Genomic DNA, 25,494 nt, shown 5'->3' with positions numbered 1-25,494 from the left:
CGGTCAGCATAAGAAATTAAATGGGAATTTGGGAGTAGTTTTGCAGAAACTCAAAAAGGCAAATTGAAAAGGCCAGCAGATAACATAGATCCTATGACCAAATACTTAACCTAAATTTTATAATAAGTACTGCAAGCACCCCTTAAAAGAAAAAGAAAAAATTCAGACTTCTCCTTTGGTACAAAGGGAGGGCCAAAAAATTTTATGTGGATTTTCCAGATCGCAGGCATGCCACGCCCCAGTTCCCACAATGTGGAAGAGATAACTGTATACATATATACATTTCTGTGTGTATACATCCACATCTGCATGTATATACATATAATGCTACTATTAATGAGCTTACACAAGGTGATCTTCTTTACTTAATATTGGCACAATTGCCTTTGGAAGGATACATTAAAATAAGGATTCAAAGAAAAAGGATACTTTGCTTTAACATAGAAGCGTCATCCATTTGCTGTCCTGTCCACAACATTGCTACTTACATCTACAGGTTTGCCATCTGAAGCCCGGGCAGCAATGACAGTTCTGCCATGAAAGTCAATGGAGTCCTTTTCATCTGTCTGCCTTCTCTCAACTAAATTACAATCTACATAGAGGGAAAGGATCCTGGACTGCATGCTGAGGCCAAGCTTATGCCATTGCCGGTCAAATAGAGAGTAAATTTCTCGACTTCTAAAAACGTAGTGCAGCATTTCTCCCTGACGAAAGGCCATCACTTCCACCACCTTTTTTGTGCCATCAATTATTATAGATACCTGCAAAAATGTAAAATGTTTACATATCTTATTCCTTAGAAATATTTTGAAGATGCTTTTAAAAATGGAAAGTGTATCAAAGAAAACAAAAAGAAATGAAGGTGACATAAACATAGTGATGTCATTAAATTTAACATGCCTGTGGTATAAATGATATGTACTTAAAAAAAACTATGTGTAAAAGTTCACTGTTTCTAATGCAATCATTTTATTCTCTGTATATTTAAATTCTTTTATTAATGATTAAATTCATCACAAAAAGAATTTTTAAAAAATATTAAGGCTGCCACAGCAAGATGTGTACAAGCAATATCTTAAGAACTCAGTGAAAGACCAAATATATGAATCATTTTCTCACCAGGTCAATGCAAAACCACAACCATGTCTCTAGTATGTAATAAGTACTTAATAAATGCTTATTGACTGGATATCAAAAAGAGGAGGAAATAAGGTGTCCAAGTTAATTAAAATCCCATTAGCCAATAAAGTCTAGGTAACTATAGCTTCAGTTCAGATATTACAAACTTTCAAAGATTTTTTTATCTCATTTCCCACAACTACTGCTCCAAATCTTTGAACATACCACTAAGTTCATCTTCAACCCTAGCATTGACAACTGGATACACAGCCCCCTCAACTGGAAAAGTAGAGGTCTTTTGGGGGGGACATTTGGGGTTAAATGACTCGACCAGGGTCACATAACTAGTAAGTGTCAAGCGTCTGATCTGAGACTGGATTTGAACCCAGGTCCTCCTGACTCCAGGATTAGTGCTTTATCCACTCTACCACCAAGCTGCCCCTAAAAACTGAGGTCTTCTGATGAAAGCCTCCTCAGCCTCATTCTTAAAACCTTGTCAGCATTCTTGTCTTTTCTCCTCCAGTTAGGGAATCGGATCATTGGATCAAAGATTCAGAGCAAATAACTTTCAAGGTCATCTGGTCTAACATCCTCATTTTACAGGGGAGGGAACTGACCCTCAGAAATGTTAAGTGATTTGCCTGAGGTGATTCTGTGAACACCTGGCTCAGCCACTCTCTCCTATCTTTGATCATGCCCTGATAACTCACTCCTGTGTCCTTAATGTAAGATAAGCCCTCTCTCAAACTTGTTAGTCTGTCTGGCTACCATCCTATATTTCTCCTTCCACTTAAGCAAAAAGTCTTGAAAAAGTTGTGTGTCTGATGCCTCTACTTCCTCAGTACTTACTCCCTCCTCAATCCCTTACAGTTGAACTTCTGTCCATACCACTGTATTGAAGCTGTTCTCCCTGAAGTAACAGCCTCCCCATCACCAAATACAATGTGTATTCATCCTCCTTGGCCTCTCTGCAGCATTTTGAGGTATTGACAACCCCCTCTTATCAAATGTTTTCTCTTAATTTCAGAGAGAAATATACTCTCCTGGTTCAGTTCCAAACTCTTCAATTGCTTCTTCTCTGTCTTCTTCATTGGTTTCACATGCTCTTTCTTCCAGATTCCTTATTTTGGACATTTCCCCAAGAATCTGCTCCTTGTTCCTCTTCCCTTCTCTTCCTGTATAATCCTCAGTGCTTGGATGACCTCATTCACTATCATGATTTCAACTACCTCATCTACATGTGTGATTTCTAAGAATATATTTTTATTTCTGATTTTTCTTTTAAGGTCCAAACACAAATATTCAACTGCCTATAAGACATTTCCACCTGGATTTACCAGAGGTACCTCAAACTCAATGTGCCAAAACAAAACTTATCTTTTCTCTTAAACACATTTCTCTTTCTGACTCAACTATTTCTATCACTATTTACCTACTCTCCCATTTACACAACCTTAAAATTATCTTTGATTTTTTCATTCCCTTTAACTCAGCCACATGCAGTCAGAAACCAAGTCCTATCAATTCCATCAGATAGTGGAGTTTCATACACAATACTGTTTTTCCAGTCTTGAATTTAGGAAATGTTCACATTTGTTGATTTTTGTCAAATTCATTATAAAAACAAAAAGGACTTAAGAAGAATTCTGACCCTCAACCATTGTGTTAGCCATTTGATTAATTTTATTTTTTTCTTAAAATCATGGGAAGACTTTTGGGAATAGAATTGTCTTTATGTGTATTTGCACAAGCTAATATTTCCTTAACCTTATCTTACAACAGAAAACAGTAGTACAAACTCTTTCGTCTTCTTACCTGTGGTACATTACGATGATCTAACAATTGCCACAGAAACCATCGTTCCTTTTTGGTGCTTCGTCGCACACGGAATATGGCTGTTATGGAATATTCTTCTGGAAGTCCTTTGGGAAATATCTTCCTATGGAGGTAAAAACAAAATCGAAGCTACTGCTATCAATTTATTAAAGATAACATAAGAACACTTTTTAAAAAATAGCTAAAAAAAGACAAATTCAATCATTATATTGAATGGGACACAACTTCTTGGCTATGACTTCTTTATTACTTCTATAACTCAGTACAAAGTGAGATAATTTGTGTAAAGTGCTTTACAAGCCATCAAGTGCAATATAAATGCTAGCTGTTAATAAAACTATTATTAGAATTATAAGATAATTATAATTATGTAATAGCAAAATGGAAGATGCAGCTTTTGTATATTTACAGATATTTTACTACTGAAACGGAAGTGGAGGAGGGGGTAAATTATGTAGTAACTTCTAATAGTGAAGTTCCAGCAATTAATGAAGCTAGTCTGAATTTTAGAGGGGACTAGTAACCACATAAATATAAAGTATTATATTGTCTGTTACTTAAAGCTGAGGATTTATCACATTAAACTTATTTTATCACATTGAATTCCTTTAATTATAAGGCTATTTAAACCTCTAGTAATAATCCCAAAATGTCACTGGAGGTAGCTTCAATTTTTTGACTTGTTTTTATTCCTATAGAAAAGGGAATAAACAAATTCCTTCCATATGACAGTAAAAGCTAATATGATATATTATAGGTATCTATGTTTGTGTCTTAGCTCCCTAATAGGCAGTAAACTTTATGAGGGCAGAGGTCATGTGCTTTCTAAATTTTATCTTTCCTCTAGCACCTTGCACAGTGATACACAAAGCAGAAGCTTAATAAACATTTGATGAATGAATTCATGAATATTGTATTCTGTGCCAGGCCTAGCTCAGGCCATTCCTGTGATTCAGGTTCAGGATTAGAATGTAACAAGGCAGCAGCAGACCATGAAGCAAAATAAAAATAACTTTAATGAGAATAATTAAAATGAATACAATTCCTGAGGTTGAAAAGGGTACTTACTCAAACAAAAGTTTACTGCTCTACCACTTTAGTGCCCTCTCATCAGACCCTGAGTTCCTTGAGGGGCAGGGACTGTCTTTTGCCTCTTGTTGTATCCCCAGAATTTATTAGAATGCCTGGCATATCATTTTATTGTTATTGTTGTTGTTCAATCATTTAGTCATGTCTGATTCTTTGTGACCCTGTGTAGACCATACTGTCCATGAGGTTTTCTTGGCAAAGATATTAGAGTGATTTGCCATTTCCTTCTCCAGTGGATTAAGGCAAACATAGGTTAAATGACTTGCCCAGGGTCATACAACTAGTAGGTGTCTGAGGCTGGATCTGAACTCAGGTCTTCCTGACTCCAAGCCCAGTGCTCTATCCACTGGCAGACAGTAGGCACTTAATAAATGTTTATTGACTATTGACTAACCCCAACCCCCACCTCTCATATTCTAGGGCAATCAGGAATGCTAGAAAGATATCTCAGCAAGGCTATAGGAATTCCACTGAGACTTCTGACACCAAATCCTCAATGGACCTTAGAACTTTTATATGTCAGGCAGCAAGGAAACCAAACTGCCTCCTTTAAAGGACTAGCTCAGCCTATATAAAATAAACTCTGTTCCTACCACAGTGGGTGAAAGAAACACACCCCATGTTTCCTTCCCTCAGTATTATCTACATTTAAAAAGGAAACAAACTTATAAAAAAAAAAACACTTCAAATGTACTATTAATTCAAATGTATCAAGAAAAAACAGCAGAATTCCCCACTCTCATGCCAGCTAAGAAAAATGTAAAGACTGCTGAGCATCACACTGTCTTCATGAACCAGACAGTGGACTTAAAATCAGGTCTTCCTAACTTGGGGAAGGGGAAAGGAGAAAAGAAATAAGCATTTATGTAGTTCATATTATATGTCAGATACTGTACTAAGTACCTTACAAAAACTAGCTCATTTGATCCCCACAATAATCTTGTGATATACGTACTACTATTATCCCCATTTTATAGTTGAGAAAACTGAGGAAGACAAAGGTTAAGTGACTTGCCCAGCAAGTATCTGAGGTTGGATTTGAACTCAGGGCTTCCTGATTCCAGGCTCAGCCTTCTATCATCTGGTTTCCTCAAAGCCACCTCTCACTCCGCAATTCCATGTTACGGGGGAAACTCTAATTTTTTTCTTCAAAATTATGTGTTTTCATGGGTAAAAATAAATGAAATAGAGAAAATCTGAGAGCAAGCATGGAAGTCAAGAACTTGTCTATAGTTCTTAGTAACCTGAAAAACACACAAGCCCATAATTTAGCTACTTCTGATCAAAGTGAATATATAGCAACGGTTAAGTAGCAATTTATTCTTCTGCAAACTCATTATCAGAGACCAACCAGGATGGGCAAGTGGCTGGTAATGACTTGCATTACTACTCCTTTATAAGCTTATGGAAGAACACATGAATGCTTCTAAAATATAATTTCTACTGGAAATGCATACTGCTGATAAGATAAACTTTTATTACTGTTACTATATAATAATATATTTAATCTAGGGAAGGAAGATTTCTTAATATCTCCTAAAAATGACATGACACACAATTCCAAGAAATGTGAATTGCACAGTAATTAAAAATCTAATTCCAGAAACTAAAAGGTATTGTACTTCAAGAATATAGTTTTTCCGTTGCTGAAGAGAAATAATTTAAACTAATATTATGCAAAAAAGGATATTATACAAGACTAATAAATTTCATTGTGCTATCTAATACTTTTGTTGTTCAGTCATTTTTCAGTCATGTCCAACTCTTTGTAACCCCATTTGGGGTTTGCCTGGCAAAGAAACTGGAGTGGTTTGCCACTTCTTTCTCTAGATCTAATACTTAGCCTAGGGTAATTAATGAAGGAAGAAACCCACTATCATCTTCCTTCTCGTGGTTATATAATCTACCTTCAAAAAATGCGTTAGCTAGACTCTTTGCCAGTTTTAGGCAGAAAAAAATTTCTGTGTTATGGAAAGGATCTATTTGCACTATACTTTATGTTTCAGAAAAGAAACTGGAAACCAAGTGAGTGTCCATCAGTAAGGGGAAAGGATCAACAAATTGTGTTATATCAATATAATGGAATATGATTTTGCTGAGAGAAATAATGAAAATAAAGGCTTCAGAGAAACTTGGGAAGATTTTATAAACTGATGTGGAAAGAAATGAGCAGAACCAAATGAACAATTTACATAATGATGACAATAATGTAAAAGAAAAATAACATTGAAAGTCCTTAGAATCCAGTCACAAATCATGACTTCAAAAAACAGATAATGAAGTATCCCTCCCACCTCTTGGCAGAGAGGTAATATACTAGAGCTGTACAGTAAGCATACATTTTGAGGTTTGGCTAATATGTTGATGCATTTTGTTGGACCATATTTGTGGCAAGGAAAGGCTTTGGGCAGGGGAAGGAAAGGTGATATGAATAGTGGGTAGTAACAAAGATACCAAAAAAAATGGAAAGGAGTATCAATAAAGCATTATTTAAAATCAAAGAAGAAAACAAAACAAAAAAAAAACCAAAATCCTGGTGGCAAATGGCAATTTTATTACTACCTTGTTAAACTTAACATACTTTAAAAAAATAAAATGTACATATTATAAGTTCATGTATTCATATATAATCCTGATTTTTTTTGTTCTTTGTGTATCAAAATGTTTCTCTAAAGTTCATAATGATTTTTAAAATTATATTTAAAATAATAAAAATGAATAAAAACATACTTTTAATCTTTAGGGCATAACTCTGGATTCACAACCTCACAAATACTAACAGTAAATGTTTTAATATCATTTCTCTGTGTCATGTAGTAGCTTCCAATATAAAGGCAGCCAACTGAATCATACTTTGGTCAAATACCAGAGATATACAATGACAACACACTATGTCTGAGCTATTTGAGCTTGAATATCTTTGAAAGGGGTGTGGTTTCCTCTAAGATATTCTATCCATTGCTTATTCAGTGACCCTTCCATTGAAAATAAATACTGCTGCTATCACTTGTTGAATCATTCATATAAAACATAGTCAGATTTTTCCTAGTGCAAACATTGAAATAGGATGAGGGAGGGTTAATTCCCTTTTTTTATGTGTCCCATCTGATTCATAAATGAAAATATTAACAATCCATAAAAGCTTTAAAGAATATTTGTAATAGATATTGATACTAAATGCAAACTACAAGCTATGTGGAACAAAAATATTTGAAAATACAGGAACCTAGCAAAGGAGTTTAAAACCATGTGGTAACAAGATAAAGTGCATATCATCCTTGTCCTGCCTACTACTGGAATTATACTGAGAATGCTTTCAGTGAGCTTATAGAGGATCAGTTTACATTCTAATACAGCTAGATGATACAATGGATACAGCACGGGATTTTGAATCAGGAAGACTTGAGTTCAAATGTGGTCCCAGACTCTTAATAGTTGTGTGACCCTGAGCAAGTCACGTAATCTCTCAGCCTCAGTTTTCTCATCTTTAAAATGGGGATAATAATAGTTCCTACCTCACAGATTTGCTGTGAGGGTCAAATGACACAATATGTAAAACACTTCACAAGTTTTAATTTGTCCTTGTTCAGTCATTTGCAGTTGTGTTCAAGTCTTTGTGATACCATTTAGGGTTTTCTTGGCAAAGACGCTGGAGTGATTTATTATTTTCTTCTCCAGTTCATTTTACAGATGAGGAAACTGAGGCAAACAGGGTTAAGTGACTTATCCAGGGCCACGCAGCTAATGAGTGTCAGAGGCTGGATTTGAAATAAGGAAGATGAGTCTTCCTATCTATCTAGATGAACTTTAAAGTGCTATATACTAGCTATTATTATTACTAAAATTTATTATTTATTATTGTTACTAAAATACAAAAAACAATCATTTCATCTGGTTGTACAATAGTCCATATTACGCTAAATATAAAAGAATTATAGTCATTATCCTTGATTCATTCTTTCTCACCTCCACTCTATATAAATAGATGATAAATCCTGTCATTTCTGCCTTCCCAGCATCTCTCCCATACAATCACTTCTCCTTTGGCACTGCCGCTATCCTAGAGCAGGCCCTTATCACCTCAGTCCTGAACTATCGCACTAGTCTGCTGATTGTTTTCCCTACCTTAAGTCTTACCCCACTCCAATTCATTCTCCACTCAGGTGTCAAACTATCTTCCTAAAGCACAAATCTAACCTTCTCACTACCCCTCCTCCTCATTCAATAAACTCCAGTGGCTCCTAAATGCCTCCAGGATCAAATATAAAATCCTCTGGTTTTTAAAGTCCTTCACAACCTGGCCCCCACATGCCTTTCCTTTTCTCCAAGTAGTATGGGATCCAGTGACACTGGTATTCTTGCTCTTCTTATACAAGATACCATCTCCCTCCTCAATGGCTATCCCTTACTCTAGGCACTTGCCTCCTTCCTCATCTCTGCCTCCCAGTTTCCCTGGCTTCCTTCAAGTTTCAGCTAAAGTCCCACTTTCTGCAAGGACCCCTTCCTAGTTCTCCTTAATCTTAGTGCCTTTCTTCTAAGATTATCTCCAATTTACCCCATATATCTTGTTCATACATGGTTGCTTAAATATTATTTCTTTTTTATTCTTTTTCTTTTTTTAAAGGCAATTGGGGTTAAGTGACTTGCCAGGGTCACACAGCTAGTAAGTGTCAAGTGTTTGGTCTGAGGGTGGATTTGAACTCAGGTCCTTTCGACTTCCAGGCCAGTACTGTATCCACTGCATCACCTAGTTGCCTCTTAAATATTATTTCTGCCATTAAAATGTGAGCTGCTTGAGAGCAGGAACTGATTTTTGCCTTCTTTGTATTCCCTGTCACTTAGCATAGTGCTTGGCATATAGTAGACACTTAACAAATGCTTGTTGACTTATATGCAGGGAATGTTTAGTTCATTATATCTATATCTCCAGTGCTTAACACAGTGCCTGCCACTTAGTAGGTGCTGAACAAATAATTGTTGACTGACTTGGCTTGTCCTAGGACCATTTTTATGTGAACTCCATAAAAAGTAATAAGAAGAATGAGATGATGATGATGATACCCTAATGCAGCTTATATAAAGATGTACATTCCTCACCAAAAAGGAGGAAGATTGTACTCTTAGAGCACATGATAAAACAAGGCAAAACTTGGAGAAATATTTTTGGATCAAGTAGATATCACTGTACTGAGAAGTAACAAATACTGAAAACAGGTGCATGTTACCGGATTTGTCTAATGTCATTGAGAGTGGTTTATCTCTGAATGTAGCCTCTGAAACAGCAAAGATCCAAGTGGTTAATAAATGCATATTGATTGGTTGATGGAATCAAAGATCCTTCCATGGGAGACATTCACATGAAATGAGCCAACAATAGGTCAACAAAGAACCATTGAACAAATATATGAGTCATGCCGATTTGTTTGTAAAAATGAAGGGTTTGTGATGGCAATTCAGGATGAGGTCACCGCTACCAGAAATTACAGGAGGGTTATGCTTTAGTAGCCCCCACTTAGTGGTCAATGTAGATTATGCAAGGAAATGGTAGAAACTGTACAACACATCACTAAGCTGCAAAAATCTAGCACCTACCAAAGACATAGTAGACATGACTTGGTGCCTAGAATTATATATTAGAAGCTCATATTTTTTAAAGACTGAAAGATGACAAATTCCTTTATGACAAATGCAAACCTCAAAATGTGCTGGATAGTTCAAACAATAAATTATACTGAAATCATACCATTATCATGGACCAACTTTTGTCCACAAGATCAGTCTAGTTGTCCTGCTTTATCTTTGCCAGATAATTAAAGAAAATTTCCTTCCTGGTCAGAATTTATACAAGATCATCAGAGTCAAAAGGGGGGAAGACTAACATGTTTAGATCATTTAAATTACATGAAGAAACCAGAGGAGAAGAAATAGAATTTAATCAAAGTTCTAAAATATTTTTAATAATAAGGCTATTCTCTGAAGGTTGCTAAAATTCTCCCTTGCCTCTCAACCCCTAAGGTCTCTCACTTACTGGCCAAAGAATCTGAAAATCGAGATGTATCTATTTTTGCTCAAGTATTGTGTTTATAGAAGGTTCTTATTAAATTGCAAATACTTTCTTCGAGGAGTAAAACATTAACCCCCTCAGTAGGGATTAGTTTATCAGATAACTAGCAGTTACCTTGAAAAGTAGAAAGCAGGGACACACAAATATATAAGTTTTGATGGAGGGAAGAGAGAAGAAGCCTAGGCTGAGTGGCTAGAACAATCCTAGGTTAGACCCTGCAATGTAAGGACCCTAGCCACTTGGAGGGCAGCATGTGGGCCCTGTCTGGAAAGACAGCATAAGTAAGGTGCTAAAGAATCAAGTAGAAGGATGCCACAAAAATGTTTTAACTACTCCACAACATAGACTAAGATGGGCAAGATTTAAAAGGGAAACATTTTCTATGTAAAAGTATAGAGTGTTAGATTTAATTTTCTCCTTTTTCCTAAAATCTAATAATGGGAAAATAAATGTACAAAAATAATGATATGATGCAAAGTAGAAGGAACATGAGGCATTACCAAGGACAATAGGTTTGGAGTTCAAATTCAAATCCTGGCTCTTGTTACTTGTGTGACCGTGGGCAAGTAACAATCTCTCTGTGCCTCAGTTTCCTCCTCTAGAAAATGAAAGTACTTGGGCTAAATAATCTCTAAGGCCCCATCCAGCTCTAAATCCCATTTCCAATAATGATGATAAAGTATATTTTGAGCACTTAGTTAAAGTGATTATTATGGTCTTTCTTCAGACCATATAGTTGCCAATGTCTTACCAAGAAGCAGATTATTACAATTCCTTTCTTTAATGTTTAGTGAGGTAATCAGGCCAAAAAGTGCTTAGCACATTGTACTGTAGTAATAGATACACTGAATGAATTAGTGAATGAATGAATGACCTATAAAGGTGTCATATAGATAGGGATAAGGACTGGATTTCTGGTTTCATTAATTTATGGAAGTTTTAGTGAAGAAACTTCCTTCACCAATGCAAGTAGAAAAACTTATTCTACAACTTGGAATATTGCTTGAAGTACTAAGAAGTTAAGTGACTTGCCCAGGGTCACAAACGCAGTATGTGTCAGGGACCGGAATTCAAATCCTCCTGACTTCAAAGCTGGCTTCCATTTTCTATTCCATGCTGCTTGCATGCCTGCATGCCTTAAAATAGGGACCTCTTTATTTCGGAGTTGTACAGAATCATTTTTTTACCTCCAAAGAAGCTGCTAAACACTTATCAGCTTCTTCTGCTCTTGAGGGATTTAATAGAAATTGGAAATAGTTACCAAGAATTTATAAGAAATGAGAAGTAGTTCAGGAAATACTCTGAAAATTATGAGACCACAGTACAGAACACAGTAACTTGGGGATTTTAAAATAAGTAAATCTTTTTAATGTAAATAAAAGACATCTATATTTGTCTTTCAATTACAAAAATTCTTTGATAGTTGATGGATCTGTGATCTCAGTGATGTACCTGAACAAAGAAAATGAGCTAGGCCCAAAATTGAACAGGAGGAGGGTGGACTTTTAAGCAGCTTCTCCCTCAAACATAGGCCCAAAGTTTTCGAAAGACAATTTTCTTCCTTTGACGCTATTGGGAGTCATGCCACACTACAGTTTCTAAAAGAGAAGACCTCCTGTAACATGGCATTTGTGTGGCCTTTTTACTTTTTCAAAATACTTCATATATATACCACCTCATTTATTCCTTATAAATTGAAGCAAGTACTATAGATATTAGAATCCCCATCTAACAGGTGAAAATAACTGAGGCTTTCAGAACTCAATGGTCTCCTAGCAAGTAAGTGCCAGAGGCAGGATTGTTCCTATATCTAAGGCTCTTTCCACAACACCATATACAACTGTCTCTCAAGTACTGTACTGTATAATATGGCAACAGTCACAAGTTTTCAATATCTTTTCATTTTTGGTTTAGTCCTGTGATTTCACGAGCATAGAGAGAATCAGGTAAGGAAACTGATTCAGATCAGCAAAATGTTCTGCCATTTTGAGTCTTAGGAATTTGCCTAGATCACTGAGAAGCTGTGATTTAGCCAGGGTCACACAGCTAGTATGTGCCAGAAACAGAATTCAAACCCCTGTCCTTATGACTCTGAGGTCAACTCTCTATCCACTAAACTATCTGCTATTTTTTTCAGTGCCTGCGGGAAATCAAAAGAAATACAAGCAACCCGACTAAAAAGATACCTATTTGCTTAATTTTTTTAAAGATACTTTGCTACTATGTTAAAAATCTTCAATTTATTATAGACACAAAACATCCTTACAGCCTCTTCTGAGTTAATTATTTTCAAAGTATAAAGATGAGTGTAAGTCTGTGCTCACAACCCTCCCTGCAGTATAAAACAGTGTTTGGCAGCCCGAGCACAAAAGGCCTAGCTTAACGAAGGTGAAGTGTTTGGTCTCTCAGGACCAGGTGAGTGCCAACTGCACAAATAATGGACATTCCCTGCTGCCCCATTAATGAGAAGCCAATAAATGCTGTCTTAGAAAATGAACTTTGCGTTCCACACTCCCTTCCAGATGGTAAGCATCACTAGGGTGGGGATGCAAGGGATGAAGGAGAAACTTTAAGAAATAACAAGCATTTTTAATGAAGTACATGATGATATGTAGCCAACAGACTCATGTTTTAATGGGGTGGGGAGAAGATCATGCTCACATATTCATTAAGACTTTTTGCTAAAGACCCCAAGGTTATTATGAAGTTTATAAACATTTTCTTTTTACTAAAGCGAAGAAAAAAACCTACTTCTCTTCCCCATATTAAAACAACTGCTACAAAGAATCAAAAAAACTCAAAATGGGAAGGGACTTCAGAGGTCATCTAGGCAATGCAAGACTCTTCATCTCAGATTTTAAAGGTACCTAAGACAATCCTTGCTTCTCCTTGCTTGGAATGTGACAAGGAGGATCTCTCTCTCTCTCTCTCCCTCTCTCTCTCTCTCTCTCTCTCTGTCAGTCTCTCTCTCTCTCTCTGTCTCTCTCTCTCTCTCTGTCTCTCTGTCTCTTTCTTCCTCTCTTTCCATATATAGAAATGAATGAACAGCAAAGCAGTTAAATGCTCTATGAAAGCTGCAGAATAAACACTGAATTAGGAAGAAAAAAAAGCTCCTGAGTCTCAACTCTCCTAAAGAAAAAAAATTGAAGTACTATTGAGGAAAATTGAGCTTGTATAAAATTGTCTCTTGAGATGTCCCAGATCAAGGATGGCTTCCTGATCTTGCAACTGATGTTGCTCAATGAGTATTTTTAAACCATTAGAGAAAACAAACATTTACAAACCCTTGATTTTTTTAAGCCCATCATTATCAGTTTCTTGGAAGAAGAGTCTTCCAAACAAAATATAAGTGATGCCTCAAGCTAAGCTGATGTGCTTTTCTTATCTAAAACATTGTGTTTGTTTTTTTTTTAAAGATTTCATTGATGAAATTATAATTACTTGAAAGGCAATTCTTTTATTGAGTCACAACACAGCAAAATCACTTTTCATTTCAATGCTATTTTGGTCAAGCTGAAATGAAATTTTTCTAGATCATGTTTAGTAAGACAATCCTTTATTTACCTTTTTCTTTAAGAAGAAAAAAATAGTTTGATGGAAAAATTCTATTTTTAAATCTCAAGAACCGACTTCCAAACTAATTCTTCCATTCTGACCAAGACTGAGGCAGGGTTTATGATGAACTTCCGTATTTACAAGTGTCAATGAAGCCTCTGACCTGCTGAATATCTTCCAGGAAGAGAAATACGATACAAGTTACATTTCCTGAGAGTGAAGTGAGAGATGCTTGGAGTTTATAGCAAGACATTTCTTTTCCAGCTGACATATGCCGTCACCTGTCATGTTATAAACAATTTGGCTATCAGAGCTCAGAGGGTTAGTCTGAAAAGCCTTCCCTAGGGTAGATGATGATGTATTTAGCACCATATCTACCAAGACTGAAATCTTAGCCCTTTTGTGTTTGCAGAGGGGATTCAAACTGAGACTGATTGTTAATGGGAAAACAAAGCTTAGACAACCGACCCTAATAATCTCTCTTCCCATTACAAACTATTCAGCATGTACATATTAACAATAGCAATATGGTATTTATAAAAGGCTTTCCATTTTAAAACAAGATCTCCTATAACATGGCATTTATATGTTACCTAGTTTCAAATGGCTCTCTCTTTAAGACTACAGATATTGCTACTGTATCTTAAAGAGCCAAACAGAATTGAAAAATCAAGAATTCTCATAGATAACAGACGTGAACTCTCTCCCTGACTTCACAGAGAGAAGCACTTCATAAAAAGATGTTTTTCAACTGACTTCAATCTGCTAGCACAATGCCTTTTCTGTGACATTCCTTTTGACTCTTAAAGATACAGTAGCAATATCTGTAGTCTGAGAGTCATTTCAAACAGGCATTACATTTGAAAAAAACGAGGTAGACATGGACAAAATCCTGTCCATGACCTACCTTTTTTTCCTATTAGTGGACTATGATTTTAGAGAGCAGGCCCAAGGTAGGTGTGGGAAGACTAGCTCAGTACCATTTTTTCCTGTGATTTAAAAGGTCCGTGAAATACCATTTTAGTTCTCTTCTGATATTTTGGCTTTTTATGTTCCACTTCACAGCTAATTGGGATTAATCTGGACCTATCCAGGTTCTAGAAACCAAGTTTCCAGAAGACCTCAGAATAAAACTTGTCTCAAGATAACCCAAATCAGGGATTTTTCCTGATCTTCCAATTCATGTTGCTCAATAGGTTTTTCTAAATGATGAGACTAAATCTTCTAAATCTCACTTTTCCCTTCTATAAATAGTTCTAATTTTTTTAATTATTGTCCTTCCTGCCTTCTTTTATTTCCCCTGGGATCAGCCCAAAAACAAATGTATTTGGAGTACAGTGACTTCTCTAATGTATAATTCAGATGAAAGGAAGAGTATTTTTGAATTCTTAGGTTTGCTAAATCCATTGGCTCACAAATTGTATCTACTTAACACCAAAATATATAATAAATTTAGTAAAAAACTCAGTCATCTATTGAGATGTTCATTCTATACAATCCTATATACCTGGAGTATTCTACTATTTTACTAAACTAATAGCCATATTCAGAGGAATTGGTGAAAACAATTACATATACGTTTATACATGCACACACAAATATATATATATATATATGTATATATACAAACATACTTATACATAAATCATTAAGCCTAAAAATTCTACCAAAATCTAATAAAATATGTTTAGTATGTTTAAACTCTTGTCAAAATAACAAGTAGAAAGTTTAATGGTTTCATAGGCATAATTAATGAAGAGAAGCTCAAACAATTCAAATGGGGAATGATGCTGGCAATCCTTTTGCTACCTCAATCATTTTCAACTTGTACAGTTAATTTTATGTACTTCAAATATTTATCAGTTGACACACAACAATATCCTTTTTTCTAGGGTATCACTAGCTTCAACAGTTTTTCCCACAGAATCTATAGTGGGTATGGTTGCTATATTTTTAAGAAGCAATGGAACCTTTGAAAATGAGGAAATATCAATCCCCTCACAGATTCCTCATAGAATTATAGTTAAGGCATTATAATAAACTTCAAAATATATTGTAGAATAAATACTTCTACAATAGTTGTCATTTTTATATAAGAATATAAATTTCTCTTTCCAAAAGAAATACTTGTTACATGTATCCCATCAATCTAAAAGAACCTATATGAATTCTTGTAGTAGTTTGAAATCCTCTCATTTAGGGGGAACTTTTTGGTCAGAGGTCATTTTTGCTCTGGATGCAACTTTTCTTCCTCCTTGGTTTCCACTATCCAGCCCCTTCTCTTGACACCTGCCCCAGCATGTCCCATATTTGGAATCTTCCTTGCTAGAAACTTTTAGTTTCCTAGATGATTAACAATTCCCAGTGTGTGACATAAATCAATCAAATGCACCTGCTAAAGACACTTCCACTCCCTATAAAACATCTGGACCTCTTCTGCATCCCTCTTGACCCTGCCATGTGGAATGGAACCCACAAATTCCCACAACAAAGTAGAAAGAGTGGTGAGAACCTAGCATGCTGAGTACTTGGTCAGAAGGTCACTCCTTACTAGGTTATTAACTCCTCCTCTTCCCATACTGGGCATAAAGAATATGTCACCCAGAATTGGATGTTTTGGGCAGCTAGGTGGCGCAGTGGATAGAGCATCAGCCCTGGATTCAGGAGGACCTGAGTTCAAATCTAGCCTCAGACACATAACACTTACTAGCTGTGTGACCCCGGGCAAGTCACTTAACCCCATTGCCTAGCAAAAAAAAACATAAAAAAGACAGAATTGGATGTTTCCCACTGGCTTATTCTGTTCAATAATCTTGGAACTTTCTTCCTCTGGAGACTGTGATCTCAATATATTCCAGTCCCTCTCTCCCTTTCTCATCCTATCCCTTATAGATATTTCAAGTTAGCAAACTTCCCTTGTGTAAATTCAAATGCAACAAATAAAAACCTATTGCTTTCAACATCATTTTTGGCTAGCTTCTCCTGGGAAAGTCTCTAAGTCCCCCCACCCCCAAATGAGTTACAATGCCCTGGCACATTTCTCTGTGATTTAAAATTTTTTTTTTGCTTGGGCACAATATAAAATGCCTCCTTGAATAACTGCAACCAATTAAGATTATTTCAGGAATGTATAGTCAAAATCCATGTGTTTTATTGAAGGTCTCTAGTCATTCTGGAGACACCCAAAAATCAATATACACACACCAAAAAAAAAAAAAAATCCACAGAGAGAGACAGAGAGAGAGAGACAGACAGACAGAGACAGAGACAGAGAGATAGAGAGAGAGAAAAAATGACCTTTCTACTAAGCTATATTACCTGAAACTACTGTCCCATCACTTTGTTTTGTTTTGTTTTTGACCAGAAAAGTTCTCAGAAGTAATCTATATTTACTGTCTCTACTTAATCACATTGCTTACTCATTCCTCGAGCCTTTACCATCTGCTTTCCACTACTACCATTCTACTGTAAATGATTATCAATGACATGACATAAAATAAGTTGTTTCAAAAGATTGTAAGTTTCTCCATTACTGAAGATCCTTAAACAAAGATAGGATGACCATTGGAGGGGGGAGAGGAGGGGACAATGTTGCATAGGGAGTTTGTATTTCTTCCCCACCTGTTCTTCCCCACATTCCTTACTCCAGTTACTAACTTCCCTATTTCTGTCAAGAACATTGTCACCCTTCTAATCTCACAGTTGTATAATCTTCAAGTCATCTTTGACTCTTCACTCTTCCTTACATTTACAACATCTCTCTCATTGTGCCCTTCTCTATCTTCACATGGCTAGTTTAGCCCCTCAACAGCCTGCTATCTATACTATTACAATAGGCTCTTAATTGGTCTCTCTCCTTTCCCCTCTCTGAACCATCATTTATAAAGCTGCCAAAATGACATTAAAGCACAGGCCTGACCATATTACTTCCCTTTAGTAGGGAAGCTTTAGTTGCTCCCTTTTACTTCCCGGACCAAATAAAAACTCCTCTGTTTGGCACTTACAGACATTCACAACCCAGTCTTTTCCTATTTTTCCCAGACATTTATTATATTACTTCTAATTCCTCCTGTCTAAAAACATCTCTGAAAATGAGCTATATGCACATCAATTCAACTAAATAAGTATTTATTAAGGACCTATTCCACAAGGCACTGTGATAGGTAATAGTGATATAAATACAAGGAAATAAACAGTCCCCACCCTCCAAGAGCCTTTTAATGAATAATTAATTTAATTGGTAATTTTTAATTATAATAATGACTTAATTAAAAATTAATAATAACATTTCTAATATTTGTTGTTAAAATGTGAGAAAGGAACAAACAGACTTTCAAAGATAATTGTCTAAAACAGACCACATCTTCAGTCACACAACTTACTGAGAAATGTAGAGAATATAAAATCTCACTGTATTGTTCATTGATTTTTAAAAAGCATTTAACTCAATAGGTTAAAGTGCAACTTTAAACAAAGTATTTCCTCTGCATATGCATCCTCAAACAAGGATATCTCCATAAATATGTTTGAATTAAATGAGTTTTTTTGTGACAACTATTACCCAGAGATGGTTTAATTCAATAATACATTTAATATTAACATCTAATAAGGCATAAAAAAGAAACACTTATGTGGTTCCAGTATCATAGAAGATTTCGAATAGAAGATCACATAGAAGAATTCTCTTTCAATGGTGAGAGTGATTATAAAATGCTCATATTACCAATGTCATTTTACTAATTGAACTAAGCCTCAGAACACAAAGCCTCAGGGAAATCTATAGTAGTGCAAAAGGTTCATTTAACCATTCACACTGGTAGAACAAAGTGGATAAAAAACACCTATTACCAAGCTGTACTATAGATAAATATGCATGTGTGTATTTGTACATATACTTATGTGCATATATACAGAGATCCAGAGAATCTCAAGATATAAGGTAACATATAAAGCATTTTGCTAACTTTAAAGAACCATATAAATGCTAGCTATTATTATGAAATGGCACATATAATGATAATTATATATGTGTGTGTATATATGTGTGTATATATGTGTATGTATATATATGTATATGTATGTGTGTATATATTATATATGTATGTATATACTAATTTCTCACATGGTTGCATTACTTTGGGAGTTTTCTATCTTTCCCACCATGCCCCAGGAAACTCATTATTGAGATTACCTCATCATCCCACAAGATCTCATCAGCCTTGTCTCTCTGATTGGAGATTAGAGCCATGAACTCCTAAACCTTCATTTAAGGAAAGAGCTCAGTTTAGAACATCTCCTCATTTATCACAGGGCTTCGCTACTTTGGGACTTCTCTGACTTATCCACCATTTCCTCTTGTCAGAGACTTTTTTACCTCCTTCATGAAGAATCTCTTGATCCTATCAGTCACAAGTTTCCCTCCTCTGAACTGATGTAGCATATATTGACTGCCATACCACCCATCTGACACATATATCTTATGCCATTATCTACTATTTGTGTTCATATCATCTCCCCTACTAGATTAGAGGCTCCTGTAAGAAATCTCTTATACCACTTTGTATCCTCCCTATCCTTAAAATGCTGAGCACAGGGCTTCACCCCAACTTGATGTTAAATTAAATAGTTGTTGACTGACCGATAAACTAACTGACTGACTGATTAATCTATGGGAACAACATCTCTGAAGAGTTAGCACTGCTTTTTTCTAGTGTGAACATTAACCGGGGACTCAAGAAATGAGATGTAACCAGTGAGATTACAATATTGATAAATTGATCCCACTTGTTCACAGGTATCATCCTTGATTCTGGGTACATCTCCCAAAATGTGAAATGTTCTACATTTCCACACAAAGGGAAGACTAATTGTTAATGAAAATAAAAATTAGAAAAGTAAGCTGGATTTTACCCTTCATCTAATATGTTTTTGCCTATTTAGTATCCCTTTCTAATATCTTAAATGAGACTCAACAACTTGTTTTATTTCCCTGCTTCTAAATGAGAAACTATATCAAGAGGGTGAAGTTAAAAGAGATGGAGGGACAGTGTCAAGGAAGAAGTTATCCCAGTGCACCTTTTTCTCTTAGCTTCTAAAGCATTTGAGGGAGGAAAAAGGTTGGTGGTGCACAGTTTCTGCCTTAGCAATAATTCAACCCACTCACATTCTCTTTACCTTTTTTGAACAAAATTCTGGTAATTTTATTTAAAGAGTGTGAATTTTGTGATAGTATGAAGAGAAGGTGGGATTCTTTCCTCTTCTAAATTCTCTAGATTCTTATATAAACTAATCAGTTTATAACTATTCCATATATATTCATATATATATATATAAAATACACATACACATATATATGTATGTATAGAAAGAAAAAAATTTTGAGGTTCATGTAGGCAGCATCAAGCCTTTCTAAGAAAAGTATTTTAAGACCTTCAGTTGATACTGTTTCATTTTATACCCCTTTCCCAGGGCATAATTGCCCTTGGACAATTTGTTGTTTATATATTGAGTTCCCTTGACATTTTCAGGGAGATATGTTATGTTAGATTATTATTTATTTACTGTGGTAAATTTCATAGGAGATTTCGTAGGAGAAACTAAGTATTCTGTATATAATGTCATCCTAAATAGCGTACATGCGCTGTATACTGATAATTTTACAAATGTATTTCATACTGACATATGCAGTTTTTTATAAATATCACTATTTAACAAAAATCTAATTATTCTGAACTATAAATTATAAAGCATAATAAGACTTTAAAGCACCCAAGATTTCTCTGACTCTCTTTGCCAAACTAATAATTACAAACAGTAATGCGATGACAGTAAGATTTATGTGTAACAGTCTGCCTGCTTCATGAAAACAGCTGGAGAGCTTATTAACTAAGTCACATGGCCTTATATGGGGAGCTTCCTTTCTACAAAATGACAGTATACCTAAAATGATAAAAAAAAAGGACGTATAAATAGTTATAGAGCACAGCATATAAACAATGAGCAACCCCCTAACTTAAGTATTATACATACTTGTGTTTTAGGATTAAAGTCAGATTTTTGAGTATTTGGAAAGATTTCAAGGAAGAGCAGTAAAAATGAAAAGTGAATTAAGAAAATAAGCCTTATGAGGAAAAGTATGGGAATTCTAGACTTGAATTGTATGTATGAAGGAAGGAAATTTAGCTTTTGTAAGAGAAGGGCAAAGGCTTCTCTACTCAAATATATAAATCAATGATCATACTGGATTTAGAATCAGAGAACCCAAGTTTGAATATCCACTCTTCTTTTTTATTATCTATAATGATTGTAGGCAAGTCATTCTAGGGCTCAGTTAACCCATGTGTAAAATGAAAGGGTTGGATTTGATGACCTCCAATATTCTTTTCAACCCTAAATCACACAAGATCTTAAAGTTAGAAGGGATGTCAGTAGCCATCTAGTGTAATCTGTGCTTGACTGATAAATCTTACTTGGTATTTCCTTGAATACCTCTAATGAAAAGACACTATACCACTCCCAGTAGCCTAATGCATTCTGGAAGAGCTCTCTTTGGGAGGAAGATTTTCCATACATCAAGTCCAAATCTGCTTTTCTGGGACTTCCACCCAGTGCTCCTGGTTTTGCCTCCTGGAGCCAAGACAAACAAATCAAACTCTTTTTCTACAGAACAGTCATTCAAATACTTTAAGATAGCTACTATGTGGTCCCTAAGTCTTCACTTCTTGAGGCTAGTATTCCCGGTTCCTTCAGCTACTCTTCATATAGCATCATATGGAAACTTTTGACCATCCTGGTCACCCTGCTATAGACACTCTCCAGCTTATCATTGTCCCTTCTAAAATGTACAACTGCGCATTGTTAAACACAATACTCCAGAGGCAGTTTGACCAGGGCAAGAGTACAGAGGTACTATCACCTCTAAATCTAAAATCTAAAATCTAAGTCTAAAATCCTCCACAGCTATTCTCCATTTCAAACAATGAAACAATCAAAGGGAATAAGTTTCAATGTTAAGGAAGAGTTCCTAACACTGAACCATCTAATAAAAGTCAATCTCTTCTGTAGTAGTCTTCTGGAAGTGCTGGAAGCTTTAAAGAACAAGATAGACAATGATCTTTTACTGGGATTTAAGTGCTTTAAGGCCATTAATGCACAAGTTAATCTCCAAATTAAATTTGTTACCTAATAACCACAATTCAGAGGTGTATTGGAAAGAGAAATAAACAGAGAATCAAGATGCCTGGCTCCTAGTCCTTATTCTACCACTAACTAGTTGGGTGACCTTGGGCAAATCAAATAAGATCCCTGTACCTGAATTTCCTGTTCTGAAAAAGAAGGTGATTGGATAAAATAATTTCTAGATATTTTTCCAGCTCTAATGTTCTGTGATTCTAGTATGGTATGTTATATATCTTATTGTGGAACTGTACAAACATCTTTTTACTCAGGCTCATAGCTCCATTTTTTGATAGCCATTACATTTCTGAAACATGTATTTCTTTTCTCTCACTTGTCAATGATCATATTAGTGCAGTTTCTTAACCTGGTGTCTCTGAACTTGGTTTTTGTTAATATTTTGATAATTACATTTCAATATAATTAGTTTCCTTTGCAATCTGAAGTATTTTATTTTATGCATCTCAAAACCTCATTCTGAGCATGGGTCCATAGGCTTCATCACGCTGGCAAGGGGATCCATGACACAAAACAAGGATAAGGACCTCCGAATCAGTGACTGATACACCTTTAGACTTCCAAGCTGGCCATTTAATCCATTGCAATCATTCTCATGAAAAAACCACCAATTAACACATGTTCTTTTGAAATTCCTTCCTTAGATAGCAAAATGAACACTACTTCCAAAACATGCAAAAGGTTATTTGTATCAATTATAATAGTGATATCTGTTTCTGTCACAAAATCACAGAATTCTAAAACTGAAAGGGGCCACAGAGAGCATCTAGGCCAATACTCATTTAAAATTTAAAGTCTAGAATGCTCATGTTTATTGCCACAAAACACATAGCTAATTAATTATAAATCTAGTGTCCCAGGCCCAATCCAAAATGTTCCCATTAAACTCTATTGTCTCTATCTTACTGACCAGAAAATTTCCTGTACTAGATTATCGTTTGTATTTAAAAGCCATAAGTTCTTTAGTTTAAAAATCAATTGCTAGAAAATAGTTCCTAAGCCACAAACAAGTAAGTGCCTAGAACAGACATGCACTCTTCTTCATATCTTAATACAGGCAATTCTACTATCACGCCAGCCACTGTTAAGCTTAGCATTGAAGAGGACTCAAGAGCTCAATTCAACAAGAAATATATTCAGTGTATTAACAGAGTCCTCTAGGGTTCTTTAAAAATACTGTACTTAAACACAATACTCCTTTATGAATTAACCATTTGTTTAGGATCTGTTATTTTGCTTATTGAGAGTTAATTGCTTATGTAAAATGTGTGAAGATGGCATTGTAGACTAGAAAGAATACTGAATTTCGAGTCAAGAGACCTAGGTTGCACTCCTAGTTCTGCCCCTATCTAGCTACGGGAGCCTAGCCTTCTTTGAAATATGAGGATTGGACCACAAGATCTCTAAGGTTCCTTCTAGCTTTAAAATTCTATTTTTATAACTTTATTCTAATAGTAAAAATATGAACAACAATAGAAACTAGGAGATGGGAAAAATGGGAGATAGCATGACAATAGATAGGGTGCTGGACTTGTCTGGGACTGGAGTCAGAAAAACCTGGGTTTCAATACCATTTCTGTTACCAGCTATGTGATCATATGCAAGTCACCTAACATCTCTGAGCCCTTTCCTCATCTATAACACAAGGATAATAAGCCTATAGTACTTGCCTCAGAGGCTTATAGTATGGCTCAACTCAAGGAGTGTTATGAAGCTCTTTAATTCTATATCAAGGCAACTAGGTAGTGCAGTGGATAGAGCACTGGCCCTGGAGTCAGGAGGACCTGAGTTCAAATCTGACTCCAGCCACATGATACTTTACTAGCTGTGTGTCCCTTGGAAAATCATTTAACCTCAACTGCCTCACCCAAAAAAAGGAAGTTTTATATCTATGTCTATTATTACTATGTAAACAGAAGCAGGAGAAGAGAGAAAGCTCCAAACAATGCTTTCCTATTTCAGTCTCTTAGATGTAAAATCATATAAGTGGCCCCTGTTGCAAGCAAAACCCACAGAAAGAAGGATTCTTTTTTTGGAGAGCCACTTATTTTGTAATTTTTAAAAGGGAATAAGGTCCTTTATAAAAATATTTTGATGAACAGAACCCCAAATTTTTAGCTGCATTTATTTGGCTAGAACCATCTGAAAATCTAATTTTATCAACAAACAATTTCATCTTTCATTGTTATACTCATGTCACCCCATATTCTTAGAAAATGCTTCACTTTCTAAAGCCATCAACTCATAGAAATCACTTTGAATGACAACACGGAGCTTATTTCCCTTTTAAAGTTTGGATTGGCTTACTAATCACCCTTGGCATGTGTTTTGCACCATTAGAATTACAAACTTGATTTATGTATAAAATGTGTATATAAACTACTTACCAAAAGTGCTTTACCCTTTCTAAAATACATAATTACTAACAGATTTTTACTTGTAACAAGTTTCATTAAATGCAACCATTGAAACATTGGTAAATACCATGTTTACCAAATAAGCTAGGATAATGATGTGATTATCCCCCACTGATGGAAACTTTAATGAGTATTTTCATTTGAAACTTCACCAATTTGCCCAAATAATCACCAAGAAAGAACTTGCATAGACATAATTAAGGTATGATCCCTGCCTCCATCCATAATTAAGGCTATTTGCAAAAGTAACAAGCTAGGATTTTCTCTTTAAAACAAGAACTTTATAAACTGGGTAACATGGCATCTGGGCCCATTGTTTTTTATTTGGGGGAATGCTTAGATAATAGCATTAAATATTCTCATGAATAGTCACCCAGGTGGGTCCTACTTATAACCCTAGGGCGTGAGTTACTTCCAGGGATCTTTCATTTCTCTGACTATTCTAGATACATTCTGGATCCCCAAGCCCACTTTCTCAATCCATCCTACACTTAGATTGTGGGATAATAATTTGTGAACTGGAAAGGGTCATAGAGGCTCATCGAGTCCAGTTCCTTTATTTTATGGATGAGAAAACTGATGCCCAGAGAGGTAGTCATTTGCGTGGTTACACAGATGTATGGTTACACAACTAGTAGGTGGCAGAGCTGTGATTTGAATCTGAGGTTATCTGAGTAAATCTGGCCTGATTGCCACTACACTAAGATTTCTTTTCCCTTTTTACATTTACCACCTCATGTATAAATGACCTTTGAGTTCCCTTTATCAGTGACAGGTTCTAGTATGTGTTGAATATCTGACTTCTCTAGACACTGGGGCCACAATGAGCAGCAAGCTCACTACCTTAGAGTATGTAAGTATGTATTAGTCATACTGTATCTATCTGGCCCCAGATCTACAACTATGTTTCACTCAGGTTATCTTCTCGCCATACCACATAGACTACTCCCTGCCTTCCACATCTTGCTCTAGGAGCAATAATCAAATCAACACCAGCATTGCATCTGCTAAGAACATGTCAATCAACTGCCCTATGACTTTGTTTACCACCCCTGTACTTTCCCAAACCAGAACACTCCTCTCTAGCCACTACTGCCCTATTTGTGTTGCCTCTCCATTAGAATATAAGTTCCTTGAGAGCAAAAAAGGGCTCTTTTGTATTCATATTTCCAGCACTTAGCACATGGCCTGGCACATAGTAAGTGCTTAATAAATGATTTT

The 25,494-nt window shown here is 35.7% G+C and overlaps 1 protein-coding gene across 1 annotated transcript in view; it reads right to left on the bottom strand.

Annotated features, from left to right (window-relative positions):
- COL19A1 (collagen type XIX alpha 1 chain) overlaps nt 1-25,494 on the bottom strand; it is a 394,072-nt gene that overhangs the window by 349,495 nt on the left and 19,083 nt on the right. Inside the window, exons 4-5 of the mRNA XM_027852948.1 lie at nt 2,935-3,058; nt 489-761 (exon numbers count right to left, since the gene is read on the bottom strand). Of these exons, the coding sequence (XP_027708749.1) occupies nt 489-761; nt 2,935-3,058 (397 nt within the window). The remainder of the gene's footprint in view (nt 1-488; nt 762-2,934; nt 3,059-25,494) is intronic.

Source organism: Vombatus ursinus, unplaced genomic scaffold, assembly GCF_900497805.2.
Source record: "Vombatus ursinus unplaced genomic scaffold, bare-nosed wombat genome assembly UNPS02009835.1, whole genome shotgun sequence".
Classification (NCBI taxonomy): domain Eukaryota; kingdom Metazoa; phylum Chordata; class Mammalia; order Diprotodontia; family Vombatidae; genus Vombatus; species Vombatus ursinus.
Note: the sequence above shows the minus strand (reverse complement) of the source record. Positions and strands in the feature narration are given on the sequence as shown.